This window comes from Gekko japonicus, unplaced genomic scaffold (genome assembly GCF_001447785.1).
Source record: "Gekko japonicus isolate JY-2015 unplaced genomic scaffold, Gekko_japonicus_V1.1 scaffold244, whole genome shotgun sequence".
NCBI classification, from domain to species: Eukaryota; Metazoa; Chordata; class Lepidosauria; order Squamata; family Gekkonidae; genus Gekko; species Gekko japonicus.
This window is the reverse complement of record NW_015165838.1, coordinates 1,447,000-1,471,241: the sequence shown is the minus strand read 5'-3', so window position 1 is coordinate 1,471,241 and position 24,242 is coordinate 1,447,000. Positions and strand designations below refer to the sequence as shown.

The window sequence follows — 24,242 nt, the reverse complement described above, 5'->3', positions numbered from 1 at the left end:
CCGTACTGAATTATTCACGCTCAGGTTATATTGGTCAACCTGAGGCAGAAAATCTAAATGGAACCCCACAGTGGAAATGTAATAGCAAATTGAATTAATGGCAATTTGCTTTCCTTTAATGGCAGACCAATATTTGCTATCTGAAGTGGGTCACCTTAGCCTGACTAATCGTAAGATTTTCTCTGACTAGTATCCCATGTAAATTAAGAGCACACCCTATACCATACCCCAAAATCTTCATCTATGTTTGTGGATTTCCTGAACATTCAGGTGGAAACAGTTCCCTGAACTTCATAAATGCAACACTGCTGCACAGATTGGAAGAATAACCTAGTTCTTTGCATACAGTATCAGATGGAAGGTCATAGAAAGCTGGATTGACCCTACCACAGCTACAGGTTGCGTGAGAATCCCAGAACAACATGGGCAGGACCTTCAAAGCTTTATACCTAAGGGACCACCTCTTCCTGTATACACCTTGAAGAGCTTTACACTCTAATAATCAACACTTCCTGGTGGTTTCTGGCCCAAAGGAGGTCCATCTAGCCTTGAACAAGGGCAGGGCTTTTTCCGCCCGGGCCACCACCTGGTGGAATATGCTCCCCATTGAGATCAGGGCCCTGTGGGATCTTATTTAATTCTTCAGGGCCTGCAAGATGGAGCTGTTCTGCCAGGCTTTTGGCTGAAGCAGCAGGCATCCACACATGGCCTCCCCGAGGTTGCTATCACCCACCCATCGGTCATCCATCCATCAGTAACCGGCCATATCCATCTGTGTTAATGGGCTGGAATTTTCAACCGTAAGCTGTATCCATTGATTCTAAATGTTTATATTGTGTTTTTAAATTTTATTGTATTTATTGAAATGTGATGTGACCCGCCCTGAGCCCTCTCGCAAGATGGGCAGGATATAAATACGAAAAATAAATAAAATAAATAAATGAATGTGGTTTTTTACCCCATAATCACCTAGTGGTGGGAAATACCCACACTGTTGACCCCGCCCACATGGCTCCAATATTCACACACATACCTCAGTAAGGTATGATTGGCACCACAGGGAAGCCACTTCTTTGCCACTACCCTAGTATGTGACAGAGTCTTCATTTAGAGCGGGAAGTGGAATTTACGGAAGTGAGAAGTTGGGGGAAAAGCACAGCCTGTTTATGGTATTTATCATCCAAAGCAAATACTTCCCATTGTGTCCTCCCACATTTCTGAGCCCCTGTGGTCCCTCCTCGTTGTGTTGCTCTGAGCAGTCACTTGGGTGGCTTCACCAGAGAACCTGCCCAGCCTGCCTCCCTCCAAACATTTCATTGAAGAGTTTGCATACTGGGGAGAACAGAAACTAGTTAAGAATATTCCAGCATTAAGATGTTGGTTTTTGTTGGCAGCCAGAGACTCCTATCCTGCCATATTTAAAATTTAATTTACTCCATTGGAAGTCCTACTCATAGGGACAAAAAAAGTTATGAATACACACTATATTAATTTCCTTTTACAAACATAGAAATGAAAAATAATAAGCAATCTCTCTGTACATTTAACTCAAAGAGTCTTGTTATGAAATGTTTCCTTTGGCATCACTTCTTCTGAGTCCTTTTTAAACACGGGATTACAAATATTTATAAGTTTATTCATATCTCACTTTTACAAGATGTACATTCATATCAGGAGATTTGACATAACACAATCGGGAAGCAGAACGTATGGTGTCTGATGGGTTCATAAAAGAAGAAGCATGCAGACATAACTAAAGTTTAAAAAGGTATCTATTTGCTTTAATTTTTCACAATAGCAGAGGGCTACAGAATTTAAACCCATTGGTTTTAGATAGGGTGCTCCACCCCCCATTATAAAATTCCCTGAAATTCCTGTAGGTTCAGACTTTGTATATGGAATTAATAGTCTACAGTGATATAGCGAGTCATTCTGGCTTTGCAAAATCCAACAAAGCAACTGCTTAAAATATTTTTAAATGAAAAGCAACATCAAATTTACACTCGACATAATTAAAATAGTATAAATTAAAACAAAACAATAAATAAAACATCCACATACTCCAATACAAAGAAAGAGAAGAATTTGCCTCTGGGATGCAATTCACATATACCATAGGCCAAGATTCGTGAAAGTATTGCCTTTCAATAAAGATTTCCCATTACAAATTTGATATATTCTATATCCCTTTGTTGATTTTTGTCAAATACCGAATATCAATCCAATGTGTCTGAAGTAATATTACGGTTAGAGTACCACTGTGTTATGAGTATGGCTTTGGATAAATGAGACATCTGCTGATGTACTGGAGTGCTCGTTCACAGAAACTAAAGCCTTCTACCCTGTAGTGCCACTGCAAGCCCCCTCCTCATTTCAGCAGCAATACTAGTGAATAGGCAGAACAGAATCGATAGCCCTCAAAGGCTGATCTTGGAGTTTGCTTGAGGAGTACTACCAAGAAACAATTAATTGATCATGAGCTACTGACTTATATTTGAGGTTAAACTTTGAGAGAGAGGAATCCCAAGCATGGCATGTTGATACTAAACTATCAGTTTTGAAACAAAACAAAAAGTTAGGGCAGAATCGGGTTGAAGTTAACCGATATAAAGTGCTATCCTAGGCAGAGTTTTTGTTGTTTTTTGCCATTGCGTCCTAGCCGTTCTTAAGGTGACCCCATAGGGTGTTCAATGCAAGAGGTGTTCAGTGATAGTTTGCCATCGCATCTGCATAGCAACCCTAGACTTCCTCGGTGGTCTCCATCCAAATACTAATCCAAACTGACCTTGCTTAACTTCCCACATCTGATGAGATCAGGAGGGTGTAACTGTGCTTAGGATCATACTGATAAAATCCTATTGATTCCACTGCAACAGTTAAACATGTACCTAAAATCTCCCACTGACATCAACGGAACTTAAAAGTGCTTAACTTTGGCTGAAGCATGCCAAAAATCATACCCTTCTCAAAATACCTTGACATGACTCCCTGTAATATCAGCTGGTCATTGTTTAGAATTCCTGTATCTATCCAATCCTCTCTCTTATTCATCATTCAGTGCTTCAAAATACTGATTGAACTGTATTGATGTTCTCACTGGTATTTGAATTCTTGATGATAAACTGTAATCGCTGCATATTAAAAGGAGCCTACAGGACAGATTCTTTACAAAAAGGTAAACCACTATCTGCTTGGACCAACAGCAATTATGCAGAATATTTCCAGGCTGCAATCCTTTATACACCTACCTGGGAATAAGCCTTTAGGACAGTGAGGCTTACTTCCAAGTAAGCATACATAGGCCTAAACTGCTACATCCAACTTTCATTGAAACCTGTAACTTCCATAATTTTAATGCTACAGAAGATTAAAATAATCAAATAGGAGTTTTTTAAATGAAGAGAAATAAGTAACACCACTTTAGTATTTCTGAATATCATCACTTGGAAACAATAGATTTTCATGGCAAAAAGCTCAAATATCAAGGGCCTGCATCATACCATTTAAATGAGTTCCAGCTGCAGAGAATGCTAAAGGTTTAACCATCATTGCAGTCTGAGCTCACTTAAACTTTCGCCTCCGCTGCCTTGGTCTTCGTGATCCATCCACACCACACAGAGAGAGCATTAAGCATGCACTGCAAACATTTCACATGTTTAACTCTGTTGCACATAGGAAACAATACCCACATGCAAATTGTACATATGCAAGATCAAACAACCCAGTTGTTTTATTAGACTTTTGGATCCTAACCTACACAGCATATTGTATCCTTGTGTGTAGAGAAGAATTTGCCCCACACACTGCTCTGGATCAAGCCGATTGACAAAAGCACATGGGGTGAGTGCAGGCCTGCAGTCATTCTATCTAATTTTACTTGAATCATTGCACTGCTGAGAGAAAATTCAGAAGCCCATTCTTCTGCTTGCTTTTACCTTGCACTGACATTAACCCAGGCCTTGTTGGCCTACATTGTAAGATAGGTAGCAGTTTTGGAAAGCCCTGAATGAATATCATGCTCTTCAGCTTATTGCCCTCATTGAAGTGTGTGGGTTCTGGTTGAGCTGGATTCGTTTCAGGTCAGCCAGAATGAGCCATATTTCAGCAGATTACATTGTCTCCAGCTGACCCAGAAATAAGGTGGGCCAACCAGAGTATATTTACTTCTGTGAAATCATATTACATGGAAATAGCACACCCACACACTTACAGCACAGAGACCCTGGCATACTGTATGGTTGGGCCCTTTGCAAATACAGCCACTGAATCCATAATACCATGAGATTCTAAAATTTAGTCACTGAGCCATTTTTAAAATGCAAGTGAACATGGTATAGGACTCTCATGGACCTAAACCTCCTCACAACGTAAATGAACGATCACTTCTTTGAAACACTCCTCTTTCAAGAGTTCTGCATACGAAAAGTTAACATGTAATATATATTTTGTTTTAGAACCTCCTGTCGGATGTGATAGCTTTCCACATGCAGGGAGCTTTTGGGATGGGGTTACTTTCAAATAAGTGATTTTCTCCCACACACCATGTGTATCTTGAGATGGCACGGGGCCATAAGATGCCTCTGGACCACATTCCTCTTGGCATGTTGGCAAGTGCTCATTCACCGCTGAACCTGGCAGCACTTGATGGATCATTCCATTTGTATATCTGGAGTTTATAGCTTTTAAGTTCTGTGGGACAGTAGGAGACATCCTTTGGACCTTATAAATGATTGAATGTTCAAGTCATTCCTTCAGCTACAGTAAACGAGACAGAGAGACAAAAGTAAAGTTTTTTCCCTAATATGAATCAACTAGCATAGTTAGTTGGTAGAACTGCCACCAAAAGAAGGGCAGATCTATTTCCTAGTGGGCCCACTGAATCATGAGCATTAATTGGTTTCTGCTCATATAGGACTAGCCACTAAGAAAGAAAATGAGTTGTGTATGGTTATTCAGTACTAGGTACACCCTATCATTTGAAATAATTGTCAGTCTGATTGTTTATCTGCTAAGCAAAAAAGTTGCACCAACTGGCACCTTCATTTCTATGGCTGGAGATAGATAAGTTATTTTAGGTTGGAGAGATATATTAAACCCTTGATTCCGGATGTACAGTTCTTTTTTTGTTGTTGTTCCATTTTTTTTAAGTTGTGGTCAGCTTTGCGGGTTTTTAGAAGCTCTGAAAAACCCTGGGGAGGAGAGATGTTTGATCAGCAATAATGACAGACTAAATAGGCACTGCATGGGAAATAATGACTTTGTTGTGTCACTTTTAGTTCTCTGGAAAAAAATTTCCTCCCGAGCTTTTGTAAGGACACTTTCTTCTGTTATTGTTGTATATGAAATGAAACCCAGGAAAGGATTTCTGCTGTTGCCTTGAGACACACTGCTCTGTTCTGTAGATTCTTCAGCAATGCTCACTTCTCAAGCCTGCTGCAGCTGACAGTCCTCCCAAACCATTTCCCCCTTTTCCGAGAGAGAGATTAACATTGCAGTTCTCTGTAGAGCTACTCCAGTCTAAGCCCACTGAAGCCAATAGTCTTCGACTGCAATGACTATGCACAGGATTGCACTGTGTAGCTCTGCAAACTATCTGCTGAAATGACTAAGAGCTGACAGTTTTCCTACACCAAGAGAACTTCTGTGCAGGGAAAAAGTACATTACACCATCACATCTGAGGTGAAGTGAATGAATTTATTGTGTCGCAAGAACATGGACCGGGCAAGTGGCAAGTGCATTTCTGGGAAAATAAATGTACCTGCCACATTTCATAAGCGATACACTCTTTACCGGGGGGAATGGTATATGAAGTGGGCCCTACTAATTGGCAAAAACAGTACTGTTCGAGTCCTGAACAAAACTCTTACAGTCCAGTTATGAGCTTAGTTATATATTATGTGCACAAAGTGCATGAATTTAACTGGGACATAGCTGTGCATAACTGTGCACTATGATATGCAAATTCCATTCTCTAGCATCAGAGCATAAAACCAACAGTTCCCTTGTGGAAGGAAAATTACTACTGGCCCAGTCGTATTTTACTAACAAAGAAAACATCACACCAATGGTCCATTTAATCCAGTATGCTGTCTCTAACAGTGGCCAGTACTCCGTTTTACAAAGCAAGTGTACAGAATTTTGCAGATGCATGAGAATGATTGTATGACATTGGTACATTCTTTATGAAAATAAAAGTGTTATTGGCATACAAAGCTCATACCATACAGATCACCAGTGTCAGAGAAAATCGCAGGTTGGTATAAAGGTTACCTAATATAACATAAATGTGTTGTATGGACAATGGCACACAAAGAAATGCAGCTATGAGATTAGGGGTTGAAGCACTTCTTTGACTAAAGGTAGCAGATACCTCCCAAAGAGAATTCAAAGGTATTAAATGATGGGTTAGCTAAACTTCCACTGTTTTTCCTCTGGACAGAATATGCCTTTTGTGCTTTGAAAAATTTCACTGGGCCTGGTTTTAGAGGGCCAAAATGGGTCCATTTAATAGCACCTATTAATAGACATATTAATCTATGGCATATTGAAAGCAAGCCATCTCTATTGATTTAAAAAACAGCTCTGTCTTCATTTTGAAGCACAAAATTCTGTAGTAATTAGTGCGTGTCTGGATTGGGTACTGTATAATTTAAATCTTTCATTAGCCCTCTCATAGCGGAGGGGGATTCAGTTCAAGCAGAACATAAATGTCATGTTATTTTGTCATACAATGACCTAAATGGTTGTGAATCTCCTCCCCCCACCAAAAAGATGTGTGTTGCCATAGACTCCTGCTTCTTTATGGTGAATTAAAGGAAACTATATCGACTGCACTGAAATTAACTGGATCAGATTCTCTTTTCCCCACCTTCATGCTAAAAGCTGTATGAGAAAGGGAAGAAATATTGGCAATTTTCTGTGGTAATATATGATCATCTCTTCTTATAAATATGCTTTAATTTTCTAGTTGGAGTTATATACAGATTCATAAAGCACTTCCTGCTTGACTTCAGTTTTCCTATTGTTCTCTAGCATAAAGCACAATCCAAAGTTTGGCTCTTTGTGCTACTCCCATTGGTTTAATTCAGTGGGACTGACACACACAACATTCCTTATAGCTTATGTCCTTTATCTGCAGCCTTGCACACCTACCCAGGTTTTGTAGCACATTCATGCTACAAACTCAAAACCAGTGTAACTGTCATGGGTGTGGGGTTTTTTTTCTGTAAAGAATACTGGGAACTACAGTTCAATGACAGCACTCAAGATGTCTGCCAGAAAACTTTATGGACTCAGAAGACTAGATTCCCAGGATTCTCTGAAGTGAAGCATGCCATGGCTGTCAACCTGTGTAAAGCTGGTTTTAATGTTGAAAGTGTGCTATATAGCTTATTTTGTGGTATTTGCATGCAGGATTGCAGCTCTATTTAATTTTATGTTTGCACTATATAGTCTTGGCATCACGAGGTACTGGGGCTTTCACAAAGAGGTAGGAAAGTCAGGAATCATGTATCAATATTTAAACATGTTCAAAGTAAAATCACTTTACACAAAATAAATATGTGGAGAAAGAGGGGGTACAATCCCAACAATGAGGTTACATGTTGGCTGGAAAATACCGACACCAGAAAGAGGGAGCACGAATTGCAAATATCTACTTATATATTTTTTTAAAATGCAGTGAACTTTTTTTGTCCCGGGGACACTGATCAAGCTTAGCAAACATCTCAAACTGCAAACATTTCTTTTTTAAAAAAAGAAAGATACACTGGAGGAAAATGCAATAGGCTAAATGACTTTATGACACTGCTTTTGAGAGGCAAAGAATTCATCAATGAGGCCTTGCTACTAAAGGCATAAACTGAGTGGTAGAAGTTGACAAGACCAGTATTTTCCCCCCAGAAGAAGCACCAGTTAATACATGGATCTAAGGGAATTTACATAAAAGTGAGGGAGATGGGTATGATCAACCCAGACACTTTGGTAATTTCAGTTCAAAGGATTTTCTCCCATTTTTAAAAGTACTAGTAAATCAAACTATCTGATGTACTTGAAATGAACTGACATGAATGATGTGTACAAAATTTAAACCTTTTTAAAATTCTCAGCCACTGAACGTGTCCACCTCTATATGACACTGACTTGGTTTTTGTTTCCTTACTTGAAAACAATTGCCAAATAATAATAATAATAATAATAATTAATACAGACTTTTGAGCTTAGTGCCCAGAAATATGGCACATGAACTGGATTCAAAATCATGGTATTTTCACTTTTATATATGTAATTCATTTTTATTTCCCAATCTGTAGAAGGCTCAGAACTATATTATTTTGGCAACAAAACAGCAACTCCCGGGTCTGAGCACAAAGGACCAGATTACAGTTCCTACAGAGTTGGCTATGAACAGAATAAGAATGCGCAGCTATTTTTTCCTTTTAATCTATAATATATACAGTATTGCACTTTACTGCACTTAATTGCATTTCACTAAAATTAATGCTGCATCAGTATTATGCCTTTAAAAGTGTGTGTCCATCTTTGACAGATGAATCAACCATTCTAGATCCTGTAAAACCAGCATGGTTTTCCATTGAGAGATCCAGACATTTGGAAACAAAAGCGATGAAGTAAACCTGTTCATATGGCACGGGCATCTTGGCTGGTTCAGCTGGTTTGTGAAAAAACAGATGTGGTTCATAAGTGTCCCCATTACCACACGTTTGGGTCTCTCTTTCTCTCTCTCTCCTTTCACATACACTCTTTTGCTGTTGTTTGTTCCATGCGAAAGATGTAGCCTTTTGGACACATTTTTGTGTTATTGCTGCTTTGTTTAAAGAAGAGAACTGCCTTGTCTCAGATCTGAAATTCCACATTTAAATTCAAACCAGTTCTGCAGCAGCGGTAGCAGCAGCAGTCCACGGTGATGGAAGAAATTCATGGGATTGAAATAATACTGTTGGCAACAAAGAAGAAACATCATCTTAATGGAGACCAGCCCCAAGGATACTTTTTAAGCTTTCATGTTTCAATGTAATTGGTGATTTTTCAAATGGTTTTTAAAGTTAGGCACATGCACAAAATAGCAAAACTGGCAGCAGCAGACAGCGTCGAGCTGACAGGATGATCACTTTGGCCAGGGTCAAACTCCACGTGTTCCAAGAGTCACGGATTTCACATGAGTTGACGGGTTTTCCCCCTCACCGACTTTCCCCCAAAAGATGTCTGGATTTTTGTTTTAAACCAACACATACTGTTGGGATTCAGGGTGTTCTCACCCTAGCAATATTCATCTGGTGGCAACGGAACAGTTTCATAATTAGCACTAAGCGCCCTTTTAACAATGAGACAGTTGGATGAGTCCTTCAGTCCTCAGGTCAATGGAATAAGTTGCTGAAAGGAAGGAGTGGGGAAGGACTGGCCAGGGAAGATCATCTCTAGAAGTACTGACAGGCCTTTTGAAAAGTAACAACTGTCCAGATCCCAGCCAAGCTTGGAGATGGGCTAAAGGAGACGAGGAGGGAGAGTTATTGTCCATCCTTAGCAACGAACAGGCATCTGGGAAGGAAATGTCAAAGCCCCAGGGCCTCTGCGTGTTTCCTGGCCTTCAGCCTCAAATCCGCGATACTTGAGTTTTTGCTGTTGCTCTTTGCAGCTGCAGCCACCACGGCAGCTGCAGAGGCAGAATCTGCCAAGGAGGCAATTGGGAGTCCAAAAGGGGGAGGAGGGAACATCAGGTAAGGGGCATGCGCAGCCAGGTGAGGGTGGAGGTGAGGGTGTGCATGGGTGACTCCTTCCAGCTGCAGTTGAGCTTGGACCTGGGAAAAGAACCACACAAGGGTTATGCCTGGTCTACACAATGTAGCTTACCACGTTCCTAGCTGGTGACATGATGTCTGGCAAGAGTACTTGCTATGAGTGTTGATTGTTGTAAATGATGATATGCATTGCTGATATAAAGGATTTTTTAAAATTTTCCATTGCAATGTGGCTGTCCCTCTTGGAGCTCTGGAATGTCCATATCCCAGGAGTCACTGCTAACTATCTAAAGGAAGTTGCAGAATCCATTGTTATAAAGGGGAATCATAGAGACACAGACAGCTGGATATAGCCATTCTTTCAGATGGTTTGGAAACAGAACTTTATGGCCACCTGATCATAATCTATGGCCACTTGATAATAAAAGTATCATTCCTAGGATCATGATGCAAATGTTCTAATTGCCACAGGCTTAAAAGATCCCACGAAATCACCATGACATTCTTGAAGCTGATGCTTGTGATGACAAGCCACCAACTTCAACATGCCAAATGCAGGGGGAAACCCTTCTAAATGAACAAATATATCAAGTGGAAGCATATTCCTCTATGATAGCTGTATGGTCTAAATCAGACCTTAGAAAAAGGAACTTTTATGATATGGTAGACAAATGGTCCAGCACGTCAGTCAATAGCTGGTCATCATGAGCAGCTCTAATTCTGTTTGGGTGTGGCTTTCTAGAGGAGTAGGCAGAGGAGCATAGCTCATAGTCCCCTTGGATACTAGGAAGCTTCCTGTGGTTGGAAGTGAGCACCACTGAGATCATTTTTTAGAGAATCCATCCTCATCAGTTCAAACAGGTAGGCAAGTTAGTCTGTGACTACAAGCAATTAACAAGAGTTTTGTGGCTCCTATTTTGAAGACACGGACTCTAGTCCACAAAAGCTTATGCTGGGATAAAGTGATGTTAGTCTGCCCAATGACACAAACTCCTGCTTCTCAGAATCATCCAATAATTGTATGTAGCAGCACTGCGTTGAATATCACTTTAGGGAACTGGGTGGCTTGGTGAGGCTGTAAGTGGCAGCCCTGGATTAACCATGAAGCAAAATAAGCGCATGCTCAGGGCACCAAGGGATGGGGGGCACCACAGAGATATTTTTTTGCTTATATTGCTTACTGCTATTTAGTATTAAATATTTCTTAAAGTTCATATTTAATATAGTTGTGGGGCCTGGCCTGGGGAATAGCCTGGAAGAAAGCTGACTTTTTAATCTCTTATTTCACCTTCAGCACTTATTGAGTCTTAATGTCTTGTCAGTTAAGCAAGGGAAGGGCCAAGGGGCACCATTGAAGAGCTGCGCTTAGGGCATCAATCGGCCTTAATCCGGCCCTGGTGAGTGGGCATGGATTTCCTTTAGGGTGGGGCTTTCCCTGAGTAGCCATGGCTTCTAGCCATCGTTCCAAACTGTAGTAGATATTGAATTATCTGTAAATTCATGCATAAGAAATCTGTTTCCTTGCACGAGGCGGATACAAGGCAAAAAAGACATTCTCACAAAGAATCAGAACAAAGAGGAAGCAAATGCCGGCAGGGTGCAGTTACAATGTATTTTAAAACTGTCTTCATTCTAATCTACTGTTCACAGGCCCCGGTCACACAGCAAAGTTGCCGCGGGAGAGGCACGGAAGGTGGGCAGATTATCCGGGCGCGATCACACCCCAACATCTGGGAAGTGGAGCGCACCCGTGGCTTACCGCCAACAATGCACATTTAAAAACTAGTACCTCCAAGGTACTAGTAAACGTTTGCTATGGGCTGCTTCCAGAAGTCCATGGTGTGATCGCACCGGCGCACAGCATTCCCCTCCGGTCCCTCGTTTACCCGTTGGTGCTGAGGGAAGGACCCGTGGTGTGCCGCTGGCCCATCTGATTGCGTAATCGCGGATCATACTGCGCCGGGGCAATTAGCCACGCCTTCCCCCCACGATATCCAGACCATGTGACCGGGGCCATAGTCCCCCTGTTTGGGCCTGGCAATCAGCAGCAACCTACCTGCCAATGTCCCTTTCCTTGTTACATACCCCTGAGAGAATACTAAATTCCAAAGGGGTCATCATGTCAACTTGCTGTAGCAAAACAAAAAGTAGTTGCAAGAAATCTTTAAAAAGCTAAAGTCTTATTATGGCATAAATCAGAAAATGCATTGTTTTACAAAGCTGATACCGCAATATATGTGTTAGTCCGAGAGGTGCCACAGGGCTCCTGTTTGTTTATCCCTCAGTGTCCATTCAGCTGTTGGTTACAAGTCCATGTTGTCCTGGCTTGGATTTGCTGCCAGCTAACCCATGACAGACATGAACTCTTCCCCTTCTGGAGCATGGTTCAAGATCTTGCCAAAGAGGGTCCCTTCTATCAATCAGTCAGACAACGTTAATACTTCCAGGTAAGACAGGAAAAATTGTTTGCATGTCTGTCTATAACCTCCAGTTTAATTCTAGGGGGGGGGTTTGGGTGTTACAAGTCAAAACACTTTAGTATTTACAGGGTTAATGATGTTTGTTAAGTTACATGTTTGTTTGTAACCAATCTGTTTAAACAACAGAATGCCCAGGAACTTTGGAGCTAGTTTGCTAGTCTGATTGGAAACCAAGGTGTCAAGTATTTAGCGTATTGGCTTCTCTTCCCGTTCTATGTTCTGCCTGAGAAGGAGACGCCATTCGGCTCTCCCCGTTTTACCTTTTAGCTGTAAGGATGTAGACATATTAGCTCTTTGTTATTTTCATATCCTGTGTACCTTTCCCCATGTTAGCTTTATAGTAAACTTTTATATTTTAATACACACCATGGACTCAGTCTCTTAATACTCTGCTGACTTACTCTAAAAGAATCCCAACAGGGGGGGAGATAGGAAAAGGCTTTCATTAAAGAGTTGGACTAGGAACTGGGAAGCCCAGGTTCAGATTTCCATTCTGCCATGGAGGTTTTCTGGGAGACCTTGGGCCAGTCAGACATTCACTCTTTGCCAACAATACAGGATTGCTGTGAGGCTACAACATTGGTGAGAACTATGTAAGTCACTTTGAGTCCCTATTGGGCAGAAAGAGGTACAAATGAAGTAAGTAAGTGAAGGAGACACTGGCAGTTTATAGATTAACAGAGTAACCCTACCTATAAGCAGGGCTATTTTGGGGCAGGAACGCACAGTAACGGAGCTCCGGCTGGCTTCAGAGTTGGCCATGCCCACTACAGCCAAAACCTCTGCATGCGTGGCTACAGAGGGAAGGCCTGGAGAGCAAACCCACCCACCCCCGGCGACTCCAAGGCGGGCGAGCCAGGGGGGGCCTGGAAGGATCCAGGAGGCCCTAGCCTTTAAAAGCTTGGCCAGGCTCCCCGCAGGCGTGGGGCGCCCGGGCAAGCCAAGGGATGGCATGCGCTGTGTGAGGGTGTGGCCTATTATGCTAATGAGCTCCTGCTGGGCTTTTCTACAAAAAAAAAAGGCCTGCCTATAAGGTATCTGAAGGAGTGAGAAGTGACTCACGAAAGCTCATACCCTACCACAGATGTTGTTAGTCTTTAAGGTGCTACTGGACTCTTGCTCTCTTCTAGTGCAACCCTAGACGGAGTTACACTCCTGGAATTCCGCTGAAGTCAGTGGCTTAGAAGGGGTGAGCTCTGCTTAGGACTGAATGGCAGTTGCAGCTGGTATCCACATCCCCAAACATTAACAGAAATACTTGCAGCCCAAACCTCAGGAGAAACCCCCTCTGCAGACCCTGTGCACTTCAGGGCATGCTTCAGATAATGAAAAGGGGGCGTGGGGATCCATCTAAGGCTTCCTACTATTCACAGTTGGATACATACTATCACTTTCTCCTGAGGTCTTGTCTCCTTTCTACTATTTGACCACTTTCTGGGCAAAATGGCTATTTTAAGGTATATTTATTTATAGCCACTGTTGGGTGTTACAAGTTAAAACACTTTCAGTATTTACTGGGTTAATGATGTTTGTTAAGTCACATGTTTGTTTGTAACCAATCTATTTAGATTATAGGAAGCCCGGGAACTTCAGAGCTAGTTTGCTACTCTCATTGGAAACAAAGTGTCAAGTATTAGCATTTTATGGCTTCTCTTCCGTCTTTGTGTTTCTTTGTTCTGACTAGAGAAGGAAACGCCATCCTTCCAGTTTTACCTTCTAGCTGTAAGGATGTAGGCATATAAGCTCTTTGTTATTTTATATCCTGTGTACCTTTTTCCTATGCTAGGTTATAGAAGTAGCTAGAGAGGCTTAGCTAACCCTGTGTTGGGAAGGAGGTGTGCCAGGGTTGTGGAGTGGAAACACAAAGGTGTGTGCATGCTTGTGATTCAGACTGTCTGTTCCAGGTCTGATGAACTGAGATTTAGCTCCAGAAAGCTCCTGCTGGAATACATTTTGGTGGGGCAGCCCTGTGGGTCTGAACAAAGTTTGAGTCCAGTGGCACCTTTAAGGCCAACAACGTTTTATTCATGGTACAAGGTATAGCTCTTGTGTCTGAAGAAGTGTGCTTGCACAGGAAAGCTTATACCGCGAATAGAACTTTGTTGGTCTTCAAGGTGCCACTGGACTCAGACTTTGTTCTGCTGCTTCAGACCCACAGGGCTGCCCCACCAAAATGTATACTGATTCTTTTGGTAGAGTCTTGCTATTGATGCCGGCTAACTTTAAATTATGTTTAAAATGTTGTAGTTATATATAAATGTAATTTTTAAAAATTAAAAAAAAGAGTTTTTAAAAAGGGTGCCACTGGACTCAAACCTGGAATATATTTGGTTAGCCTGTAAGGTGCCACTACACTGGATTTTGGAGCTGTGGTGGCTCAAGTGGTTAAGACGCTGAACTGCAGGCTGTGGAAGGTCAGTAGTTCAGCAGTTCGAGACCCAGGTTGCCGCATGACGGAGTGAGCTCCTGTCTCTAGTTCCAGCTCCTGCCAACCTAGCAGTTTGAAAGCAAGAAATTGCAAGTAGATAAATAGGTACCACTTCGGTGGGAAGGTAACAGCGTTCTGTGCGCCTTGGTGTTTAGTCATGCCAGCCACATGACCACGGAAACGTCTTCGGACAGCGCTGGCTCTTCAGCTTTGAAACGGAGATGAGCACTGCAACCCTAGAGTCGGATTCGACTGGTTTTCGAGCAAGGGGAACCTTTACCTTTATACTGGATTTTACTGCTGCAGACTATCCAGGGCCACCCACCCAGAATTATCACCTCTGATGTCAGAGAGTGTGGCTATTCAAGATTTTTTTTTAAAGCTAAGTGCCTGTCAATCATCCTAGTGCCTCTGCATTCGTTGCAAGGAGCCTTACACACACACACACACACACACACAGCCTATAGATAGCAGGCTGTCTGTGCATGTTTGCTTTACATCCGTAGTTATGAAAAGGGCTGGAGGATTTTTTAAAACCGTAAAGAAACGCTGATAATTGGGGAGGGGGGCCTTGGATACTCTTCCCTGGGCTGGGCACAAGTAAGTCCCGCCCCGTGGTCTCGCCTGGGGGTTCACTTATTGTCTCCTTCTCCTTCCTTGCCTTGAGCAGAGGAGACCCATTCTGCCTTGTGGTGAATGGAGCCACTTTCTTGGTCAATCTCGTTCCCACCCGCAGGAGGCCACGGAGGTGAGGCTGCAAAGCGGGCCGTCTCTCTCTTGCCCTTCACGGCTCCTTTTTAGGGCAGGCGGCCGGATTTCCAGCCCCTCCCCCGGTTCTTCTTTCTCCCGGTTCTCTGTAGGAAGCCCTGGGGAAAACGAGCTGGAACCCGGCCTGCTTCCCTGGTGGCGCCTCGGCGGCAAGGGCGCTGTTGCCGGGATCTGGCGGTTGGACGGCTTTGTGTTCGTCGGACCTCCTCCTTCCCTCCTTCCCCGACCTTGGCCTGAAAGCCTCTAAAAGGAGAGTTCGCCTCTGCCACGCCTCCCTCCTGGGATCCCCGCCGTGGGAGGGTTGCAAGAACCGCCTGCCCGTCCCGTCCCCGACGACCGGCCTGGCGACATCAGCTCTGCTTGGCTTCCACCTTGTCGTGGCCCGGTGTGGAACTGATGAATCGTATAGGCGGCATTCCGGAGCGCGTTTCTCAGAAGGATCTTCAGGCCAGCCTCTTGGAGGCAGGTCGCCCTCTGCGAGCACCACGGTTAGGCGGCCAGGAAGCGCCTGCGGGGTCTGTCGGAAACGGCCACGTTTTCACTCCGCTTCCGTAGTTGTGCGTCTTCCGCACTCTCATTTTTGTCACTCGTTTGTCCCTATTGCTCCCCCCCCCCTTTCCACATGTGTCTTGCTCCCTCTGGGACAACTAGAGAGTCCAAAACACATTGGGGGGGGGGCCTGAAGCAATAGGGACAAACGAATGACAAAACTGACAGTGGGGAAGTGGCCTACGTATACATCTGGGGATGTCGGCAAACGAAGCATTCCACGACATGCGAAGAAGATAAAGGTCACCGGGGCTCCTTCGCGGCGAGCGAGCGGACCTTCGGAGCGCGGCAGATGCCTCGGTTCCAAGAGTGGGCGGCCCTCCTCACCCTCCGTCATCCCCAATGCCCAGTCTGCCGCGGCGCAGAAGGCGGACGTCTGTTCTTCTCTCCCAGTTCTGGGTTCGAATTCTAGCGGGTCTCCGTAGTCTAGGCTGGCCGGCCTTCCTGCCGCTTGCTGGTTCCTTCCCACGCCGTTGCCGTCTTTGGCCCCCGCTGACGAATGCTTCCCGCTGCCTCTGGTCAGGCTATTGAAGATTTGTTTTGAAGGGAAAAGCTCAGCTTTCTGGAGGGCCAGAAGATCACTTGGATCGGCTGCAGCACAGCCTCTCTTCCCAGCAAACCCTACTCTCTCTTCCCGATCTGTAGAGCGCTTGAGATGTTCGAAGTCATTCACAAAGCCCTCAACACAACAACCCCATAAGGTGGACAAATATGATTACACCCCCTGCTGCAAAACTGAAGCCTAGGCTTGCCCCGTCGTTTTCCCGGCCGGCCATCCTTTCTCGGTAGGGGCTCCGCCGGGTTTTTAAAGGAGGAACAGCCGGCCAGGCCATCACCATCAGTCTGCAGGACTGCAGCGCAGAGCCAGGTTTCACGCCTGGCCCAGCTATTTGTTAATACCTACACATCTCATGATGGTGACTTAGGACCTTTCGACCCAACCTACTTCCCGGGATTGTAGGATGGGTTACAAAAAAGAAAGAAAGAAAAAAGCCTGCCTTGGTGGGGTTCTGAAAGGAGATCTCTGAGAACTCTAAATGTCCCAGAGAGCCCTCCATTTGGGATGCAGAAGGAACAAGGAAGGAAGGAAGGAAGGAAGGAGCCTGCATTGGTGGGGTCCTGAAAGGAGATCTCTGAGAACTCTAAATCTCCCAGAGAGCCCTCCATTTGGGATACAGAAGAAGGAACCAGAAGGGCGATCCGGACTAGTGTGGCAGTTTGGGGAGGGACAGTGGGCGACTCCCCTCCTCCCCCGCGCGCCAAATCCCCATTCTGCCTTGGAAGCTCATTCCCAGAGCTCCTTGGAAGGAAGACGGAGCCAGCGTGGTGGTGGTGGAGGAGAAGGGAGGAGTCTCAGAGCGGTTTACAATCGCCTCCCCTTTCCCTCCCCACACCAGGCACCCCGTGAGGTAAGTGAGGCTGAGACAGTTCTGAGAGAACCGTGACTGGCCCAAGGTCACCCAGCAGGCTGTATATGGAAGAGTGGGGGATCTCAAACCTGGTTCTCCAGATTAAAGTCTTTCTCTGTTAACTTGTTAAAGTGTCCGATTAGGACCTGAGGGACCCAGGTTCAGATCCCCACTCTGCCATGGAATTCGCTGGGTGTCCAGTCTCTCGGCCTACCTACCTCACAGGATTGTTGTGAGGATAAAAACGGAGGTGATGAGAACAATGTAAGCCACTTTGAGTCCCCACTGGGGAGAAAGCCAACATATAAATAAAGGAAATAAAGTAAGTAAATGAATGAATCGAACAAAAGAAAAACTGTGCTTTAAAAAAAACCAACCACCGTCTAAGGTTCTTTGACATTTAGCAGGCTAGGATGACGACCATGTTTCTTCCTGGTTCCTGGGGGGGTTCCTGCTCCTTTAACAGCGGGCCTGAAACCAATGCTTCCTCTAAACTGTGGAGTTCTGTGAGCAAAAATTCTCTTTTGTGAGCTACTGGAAGTGACAATAAAGTTGTGAGCGAGTGATTTGGCTCCTGCATAAATCAGTTTGCTCTGGAGCCATCCTTCCTGAGCTAAGACAAAAATGTATGAGCTGGAGGCTAAAAAAACTGTGAGCTAGTTTACACTAACTCAGCTTAGAGGGAACACTCCCTGTAACTCAGCTGGTGTTCGTGGGAGGGCTGCACCTGTTAGGTTCCAATCTAGCACTCCACTTTGGCAGCTAGAGGAGCCCCAAAACTGAGAAAAGGAGCCGAGTGCCAAACCCCCTCTGGATTCTTCAATCAGGGTAAGTGGAGGGCGTGGACCCTGCCCGCCTCTGCAGCAGCGCTCGGCACTCCCGCTCCCAAAGCCCACGGAACAGATTGGCGAAGACTTCTGGGGATCGGGGTTCGCCTCTCCGAAACCCCTTCTCAGTACCGAGACGGCAACTTTGGCTCCTGGGTTCCCCGCTGAAGCGAGCTCTGACCCGGGAATACATTTGGTGAGCCTCTTGGGAGGGGCGAGGAAAGGCGTGGCTTCCTGGCTCCACCCCGTCAGGTCGTCCAGCGCTCAGAGGGTGTGCCCCTGGAAACCCCGCCCCTTTCCCCGACGGACTCTGGGCAGCCCACGCCCCAGGGGGCGGCAAGGCCGGGGTGACTAGGAAGACAAACGAGCTACCTGTTGGAAAGGCATCCGCAGCGCCCCCATGTTGACGTAAGGGGCCACCCGGCAGGCGTCCAAGTGGCTGGCCGTCCCGAGGATCACCCCTGCAAGCAGAGACACGCCTTGGGTGAGGGAAGGAGCCCGGCCCGGCCGCCCCTCCGCGCCGCCCGTCCTCCTCCGAGCGGTTACCTACCTTTGTGCATCTGGTTCTCCTGCTTTCGGCATTTGGCTCTTCGGTTCTGGAACCAAACCTTCCAAGAGAAGAGAGAGAGAGCAGATGGGTCGTCAGGGCGGCGGCCGGCGGGGAAGCAAGTTGTCAAACTGCGCGAAGAGCTGGACGCCCAGGCAGAGGTCGGTCCTTTCCGAGGGCCAGCTGCCATCCCGAAGGCGCCTTGCCCCCGGCGATCGGCTGAGCCTCCTTCAACAGGCACAGGGGCAGGATTAGTCAAGGAGGGCATACTTAAAAAAAAAATGTTGGAGGGGACGGGGAAACCGAGGGCAAGGCATTCAGTTATGAAGGAGGAGGAGGAGGTTCGTGAGACGGTCCCCTCCCCCCCCCATTCGCTCTGACTCTTTTATTACCACGGACAGCAGATGGGGGCACACACTCATAACCTAGCTGCCACCCTGGGCGTGGGCACCGTGCCAGGCCTATAGCACGGCCTCCCACAGGGTGTCGCCAGAACACACGGCGTTGCGTCGGGGCCACACGGACTCGAGCGCCAGGATTCTGTTCCTCTTCATGGAACCTGGCTTGCCTGCCTGCCTGCCCGCCTTCCCCGAGGATCGTGGCTTGCTGTGTCATTAAGACGGCAGGAGGGAGGGAAAGCATCCAGCCGCTGATGGCTGATTGGACGGGGCGGATCAGCGATGCAAATGGCCGGAGGAGGGCAGGGTTGGGAGGGCATGCCCAGAACTCCGCGTCGTGCAGCTGGCAGAGGGAAAGTCGCTGCTGGTACAACCCGTTTCAGTGCATTCCAGTCGGAAGGAAGGATCCCATCAGAAGGAAACCAACTGCTGGTGCTATCAGGGAGCTCGCCAAGCATGATCTGACAGAGATGCTACTTCTAAAAAACGCAAAACCCTTTCCCCCTTTGAATCGCTTCTGGGATCGGCATTCATCACCATGGAGGTCATTTCAAAACCAAACTTTGCTCAGAACTGCTGGCCGGGCCGGGGAGACCGACCGGTGCGTCAAGGAGACGCCGGCAGTAAAAGGGGGGGGGGGGTTGTTCAGTTATGGCTTTTTAAAGCATATCTATTCCAAAGTTAGTTGGGTGCGTCCAGTGGTCACTCCTCCCCAGAAGCGTATTTAACCGGGCCGGATCTAAGCAGAGCGGCGGCACCATTCTAAGCCCGCTGTCTTCAGTGGACTCAGAAGGGTGTGGCCGTGTTTAGGATGCCGCTGCAAGAGTGGCGGCCGCAGTGACCTTCCCAGCAGGGTTACTGAGCCTAACCGAGTTCGCCGCGGTTTTGTCAGGAGGCTGTGAAGAAAAGGAGAATGTCGCAGATCACTTTTTGGGTCCCCACCGGAGAGAAACGTGGAGCACAAATGAATGAAATAAAGTGACTCAGTCTGCTTGGCACATGTCTGCTTCTTCAGAGGGACCGAAGCCTGAAGGTGCAGAGAGACCTCACGAAACCTCTGGCCCTACCAGTGTCTCTCTGAAGTCGACAAAGCAAACCCGCCTGTTATATGCCAGACTCAGCCGCAACAAAAGCAATGGGCTTTAATAGCACTTCTCGGAGCTACCTTTTCCCCGCGCCTAAATGACCCACAGGTAAACAAGGCCGGCCAATCGTACTCATGCAAAGGGATTTGTGCTTTCGGACTCTGCCCATTTTACGAGTAAGAATTCTAGTCCGTCTGGGGAGCAGAAGCCAGGAGTCTGCCGCGCATCCAGACGCTCCTGAGGCTGCTCCTAGAGTCCCTGCCCTTCCTAAAACCGTGGGCCACTGTCTGCGTCCTACAGGGGAGAAAGTGAGTACCTCCATGGGCCGGGCAGGAAAAGTTAGCGGCCAAGGAGCCAAGTGGAGAACAATCAGTTTAGATTAGACGGCGTCATGAGGAAAGGAGGGCAAAACCAAAACAAAAGGCTTCCCCCCCCCAACCGCTGGTGTCTCTTTTGTTCAGGATTGAGCGCAGAATAAAGGGAAACTGGAGGGCTGATGGGAAACTGATGGGCAGCATTTTGTTGCGGTTCAAGAGCCGCATTTGGAAATAGTTTTCTGGAACAAAAAACCCAGACTCCTGGAGGGACAAACGACGAGCTCCGTTTGCCCCACAGCCGCGTTATGAGGATATTTCAGATGCCAAAAGGGAGCTGGCATATTTCGGAGACCTTCACATTCAGGCAGGAATCTCTGCGTCAGCATCACCCGCCGAGAAACCTTCTGTGGTGATTCTTACCAGAGCTGAAGGACAGTGAAGTTCAGCGCTTTTTGTTTTGTTTTGTTTTTTAAAAAAACCGCCTTTGTTTCTAAGCCTTGGATTTTATTGCCACCGTACCTTCAAGTACCCTTCAGCATTGGACTTCAAAACAACCAAAAAAGCCGCAGTTCTGGGAAGCAGCTCGAGTAAGACTTGAGAAAAGCGCCTTGGGAACCTGAGGCCAAGAGAAGCGCCCTTCAGGAGCGCACTCCAAGTGCCACGACTGTGCAGGCAAGCAACCGCCGCTACCTTCCTCCGGGCTGCTGGCTCGCCAGGGCCTCTGTTGCCCGCACGGCAGTGGTGCAAAGTGGGCCTTCGCTCGGCCCCCCTCAGGCAGAAGAAAAGCCACGCCCTCACCGTACCAAAAGTGCTCCTCTGCGGGTTGCGCCACGCTACGATTTCGAGCACATTTAAAAAAAAACAAATTCTACTGTTGGGTGATAGTGAGATATTGAAAAAATGGTATTTAGCAGAGATAAAATAGTCCAGCAGAGCCAGAGTAAAATAATTCAGACTGAGAGTCCATGTGTGATTAAAATATAAAGTTTTTACTAAATTCTAGCATGGGAAGGGTAACTGGGATGAAAATAACAGAGCATAATCAGCTACATCCTTACACTACAAAGACAAAACTAGAAGAGAGATTATGGCTGCTCTTCTTCTTCTTCAGAACATCAAAACAAAGACGGGAAGAGAAGCCATAAAATGGTAATATACCTTGACACTTTAGTCCCAATCAAATTCCTAGATCAGGGAGAAAATTCCCGGGCTTCCTACATCTAAAGAACATTGGTTACATGAAAAACATGTGACTTCCTGTGAGTAACATAAACAAACATTTAACCCCAGATATACTGAGTGTTTTCAACTTGTAATTCCCAACACCTACTAATTAAGAATTGTTGATCCACGGCTCAGCTAAATCCAAAACCTTAGTTTAAGAACATAAGAGACGCCAATGTTGGATCAGGCCAAAGGTCCATCCAGTCAAACACTCTGTGTCACACAGTGGCCAGAAATATCAGGTGCCATCAGGAGGTCCAGCAGTGGGGCCAGGACATTAGAAGCCCTCCCACTGTTGACCCCCCCCCAAGCACCAAGAAGACAGAGCATCACTTGCCCCAGAGCCCCTAGCTATACCTTGTGGCTAATAGCCACTGATGGACCTCTGCTCCATATGCTTATCTAATTCCCTTTTGAAGCCGTCCATGCTTGTAGCCGCCACCACTTCCTGTGGCAGTGAATTCCAAGTGTTAATCACTCTTTGGGTGAAGAAGTACTTCCTTTTATCCGTTCTAACCCGACCGCTCAGCAATTTCATGGAGTGCCCACGGGTTCTTGTATTGTGAGAAAGGGAGAAAAGTACCTCTTTCTCTACCTGCTCTTTCCCATGCATAATCTTATAAACCTCGATCATGTCACCCCTCAGTCGTCTTTTCTCCAAGCTAAAGAGCCCTAAGCGCTTTAACCTTTCCTCATAGGGAAAGTGTTCCAACCCTTTTATCATTCGAGTTGCCCTTTTCTGCACTTTTTCCAAAGCTATAATATCCTTTTTAAGGTGTGGTGACCAGAACTGCACACAGTATTCCAAATGAGGTCTCACCATTGATTTATATAGGGGCATTATGATATTGGCTGATCTGTTTACAATACCCTTCCTAATAATCCCCAGCATAGCATTGGCCTTCTTTATTGCAGTCACACACTGTCTCGACATTTTCAGTGAGTTATCTACTACAACTCCAAGATCTCTCTCTTGATCTGTCTCTGCCAGTTCAGACCCCATCAATGTGTATTTATATTTAGGATTTTTGGCTCCAATGTGCATCACCTTGCACTTGGCCACATTGAACCCCATTTGCCATGTTGACGCCCACTTGCCCATCCTTGACAGATCCCTTTGGAGTGCCTCACAATCCTCACTGGTTTTCACCACCCTGAACAACTTCGTATCATCCGCAAATTTAGCCACTTCACTGCTTACTCCCAACTCCAAATCATTAATGAACAAGTTAAAAAGCAGTGGACCAAGTACTGATCCCTGCAGTACCCCACTGCTTACCACCCTCCACTGAGAAAATTGCCCATTTATACTCACTTTCTGTTTTCTATTAATTAGCCAGTTTTTGATCCATATGTACCTTGAGTCGAAAGATGTCCCTCTGAGATCAGTGAGGGATTACAGCCACACGCATGTAGGCGCTTACTTGGAAGTTATCGCCATTGAACATAGCAGGCATTACTTCGGAGGAAACAAGCCTGGGATGCACAATTTAAACCAGTGGAGGCCACAATTCGAAACCAAAACCAGCAAAGACCACTTAAACTAAAGGCACCCCCACCCCCGCAAGCCCATTTATCGAGCGGTGACTCGACTCAGCTGAACCCAGAGTGGCTTAGTTCCGAGTAATTTGTTTATTCCTTCTTTATTAATTAAAGCCTTTATACCCCGCCTTTCCTCTTGATTCAAGGCGGTTTACAATAATAATTAAAACGTCCCCAGCTGAACAGAAAATAGACTGGCAGGGCGCGTCTAGCGCACAATACAATCTTCCCTGCCTGGGAGTAAATCCCATCGATTAAATGCCCCTGGGGAGCAATGTTTGGACGCGAACTTTGCATGTTTGTTCTGAAGTAGTCCCGGTGTGTTCAGGGGAGCTCACTCTGAGGTCAGGGTTTCTAAGGCGGCCTCCTTCTCCTCTTGGTCGGGAGTTAATTAAATCATTGGGAATTAATAACAAGTCAGGATGCCGACCCCTGGGATGCTGGTCTCCGTTCGAGTCCGGTCTCTAAACATTTAGATTTTTTAACCGCCTGGGTGATCCTGCCGTTAATCCGCCGGCGGTGGCGTCATCTCATATTTAGACACGGGCTTGCCTGCTCAGCGTCCCCGCTGAGTTTTTAACAGGCTTCGCTTCCAGGCGACAATCAACATCTTTCCAAATGTGGTTTTTCAAGGAATTATTTCTAATCCTGCCATCAAGATTGTTTTCCGAGCTGCAATCCAGCAAGGCCTCCCTAATTCCGGGAACTCTCCCCTCGTTCAACAAATGCAGACGTTTGGGGGGGGGGGGTCCCCCTGTCTCCCTGGTGTGCCCAACAGCATTGGAAGCGTGTCCCCCGGGAGAGAAAGAGAGACATCTTTTTTTAAAAAAAAAAATGTATTAAAAGGATTAGGCCTCTCGTCAAACGCTCTTTGCGGCGCCCCCCTTCCCCCCCCCCTGGCTTTAAGGA

The 24,242-nt window shown here is 45.9% G+C and overlaps 1 protein-coding gene across 1 annotated transcript in view; it reads right to left on the bottom strand.

Annotated features, from left to right (window-relative positions):
* Positions 1-9,489: 9,489 nt before the first annotated feature.
* The window catches only part of SHOX (short stature homeobox), a 22,707-nt gene continuing 7,954 nt past the window's right edge, over positions 9,490-24,242 (bottom strand). Inside the window, exons 4-6 of the mRNA XM_015410972.1 lie at positions 18,771-18,828; positions 18,593-18,681; positions 9,490-9,819 (exon numbers count right to left, since the gene is read on the bottom strand). Of these exons, the coding sequence (XP_015266458.1) occupies positions 9,574-9,819; positions 18,593-18,681; positions 18,771-18,828 (393 nt within the window). The 3' untranslated portion in view covers positions 9,490-9,573. The remainder of the gene's footprint in view (positions 9,820-18,592; positions 18,682-18,770; positions 18,829-24,242) is intronic.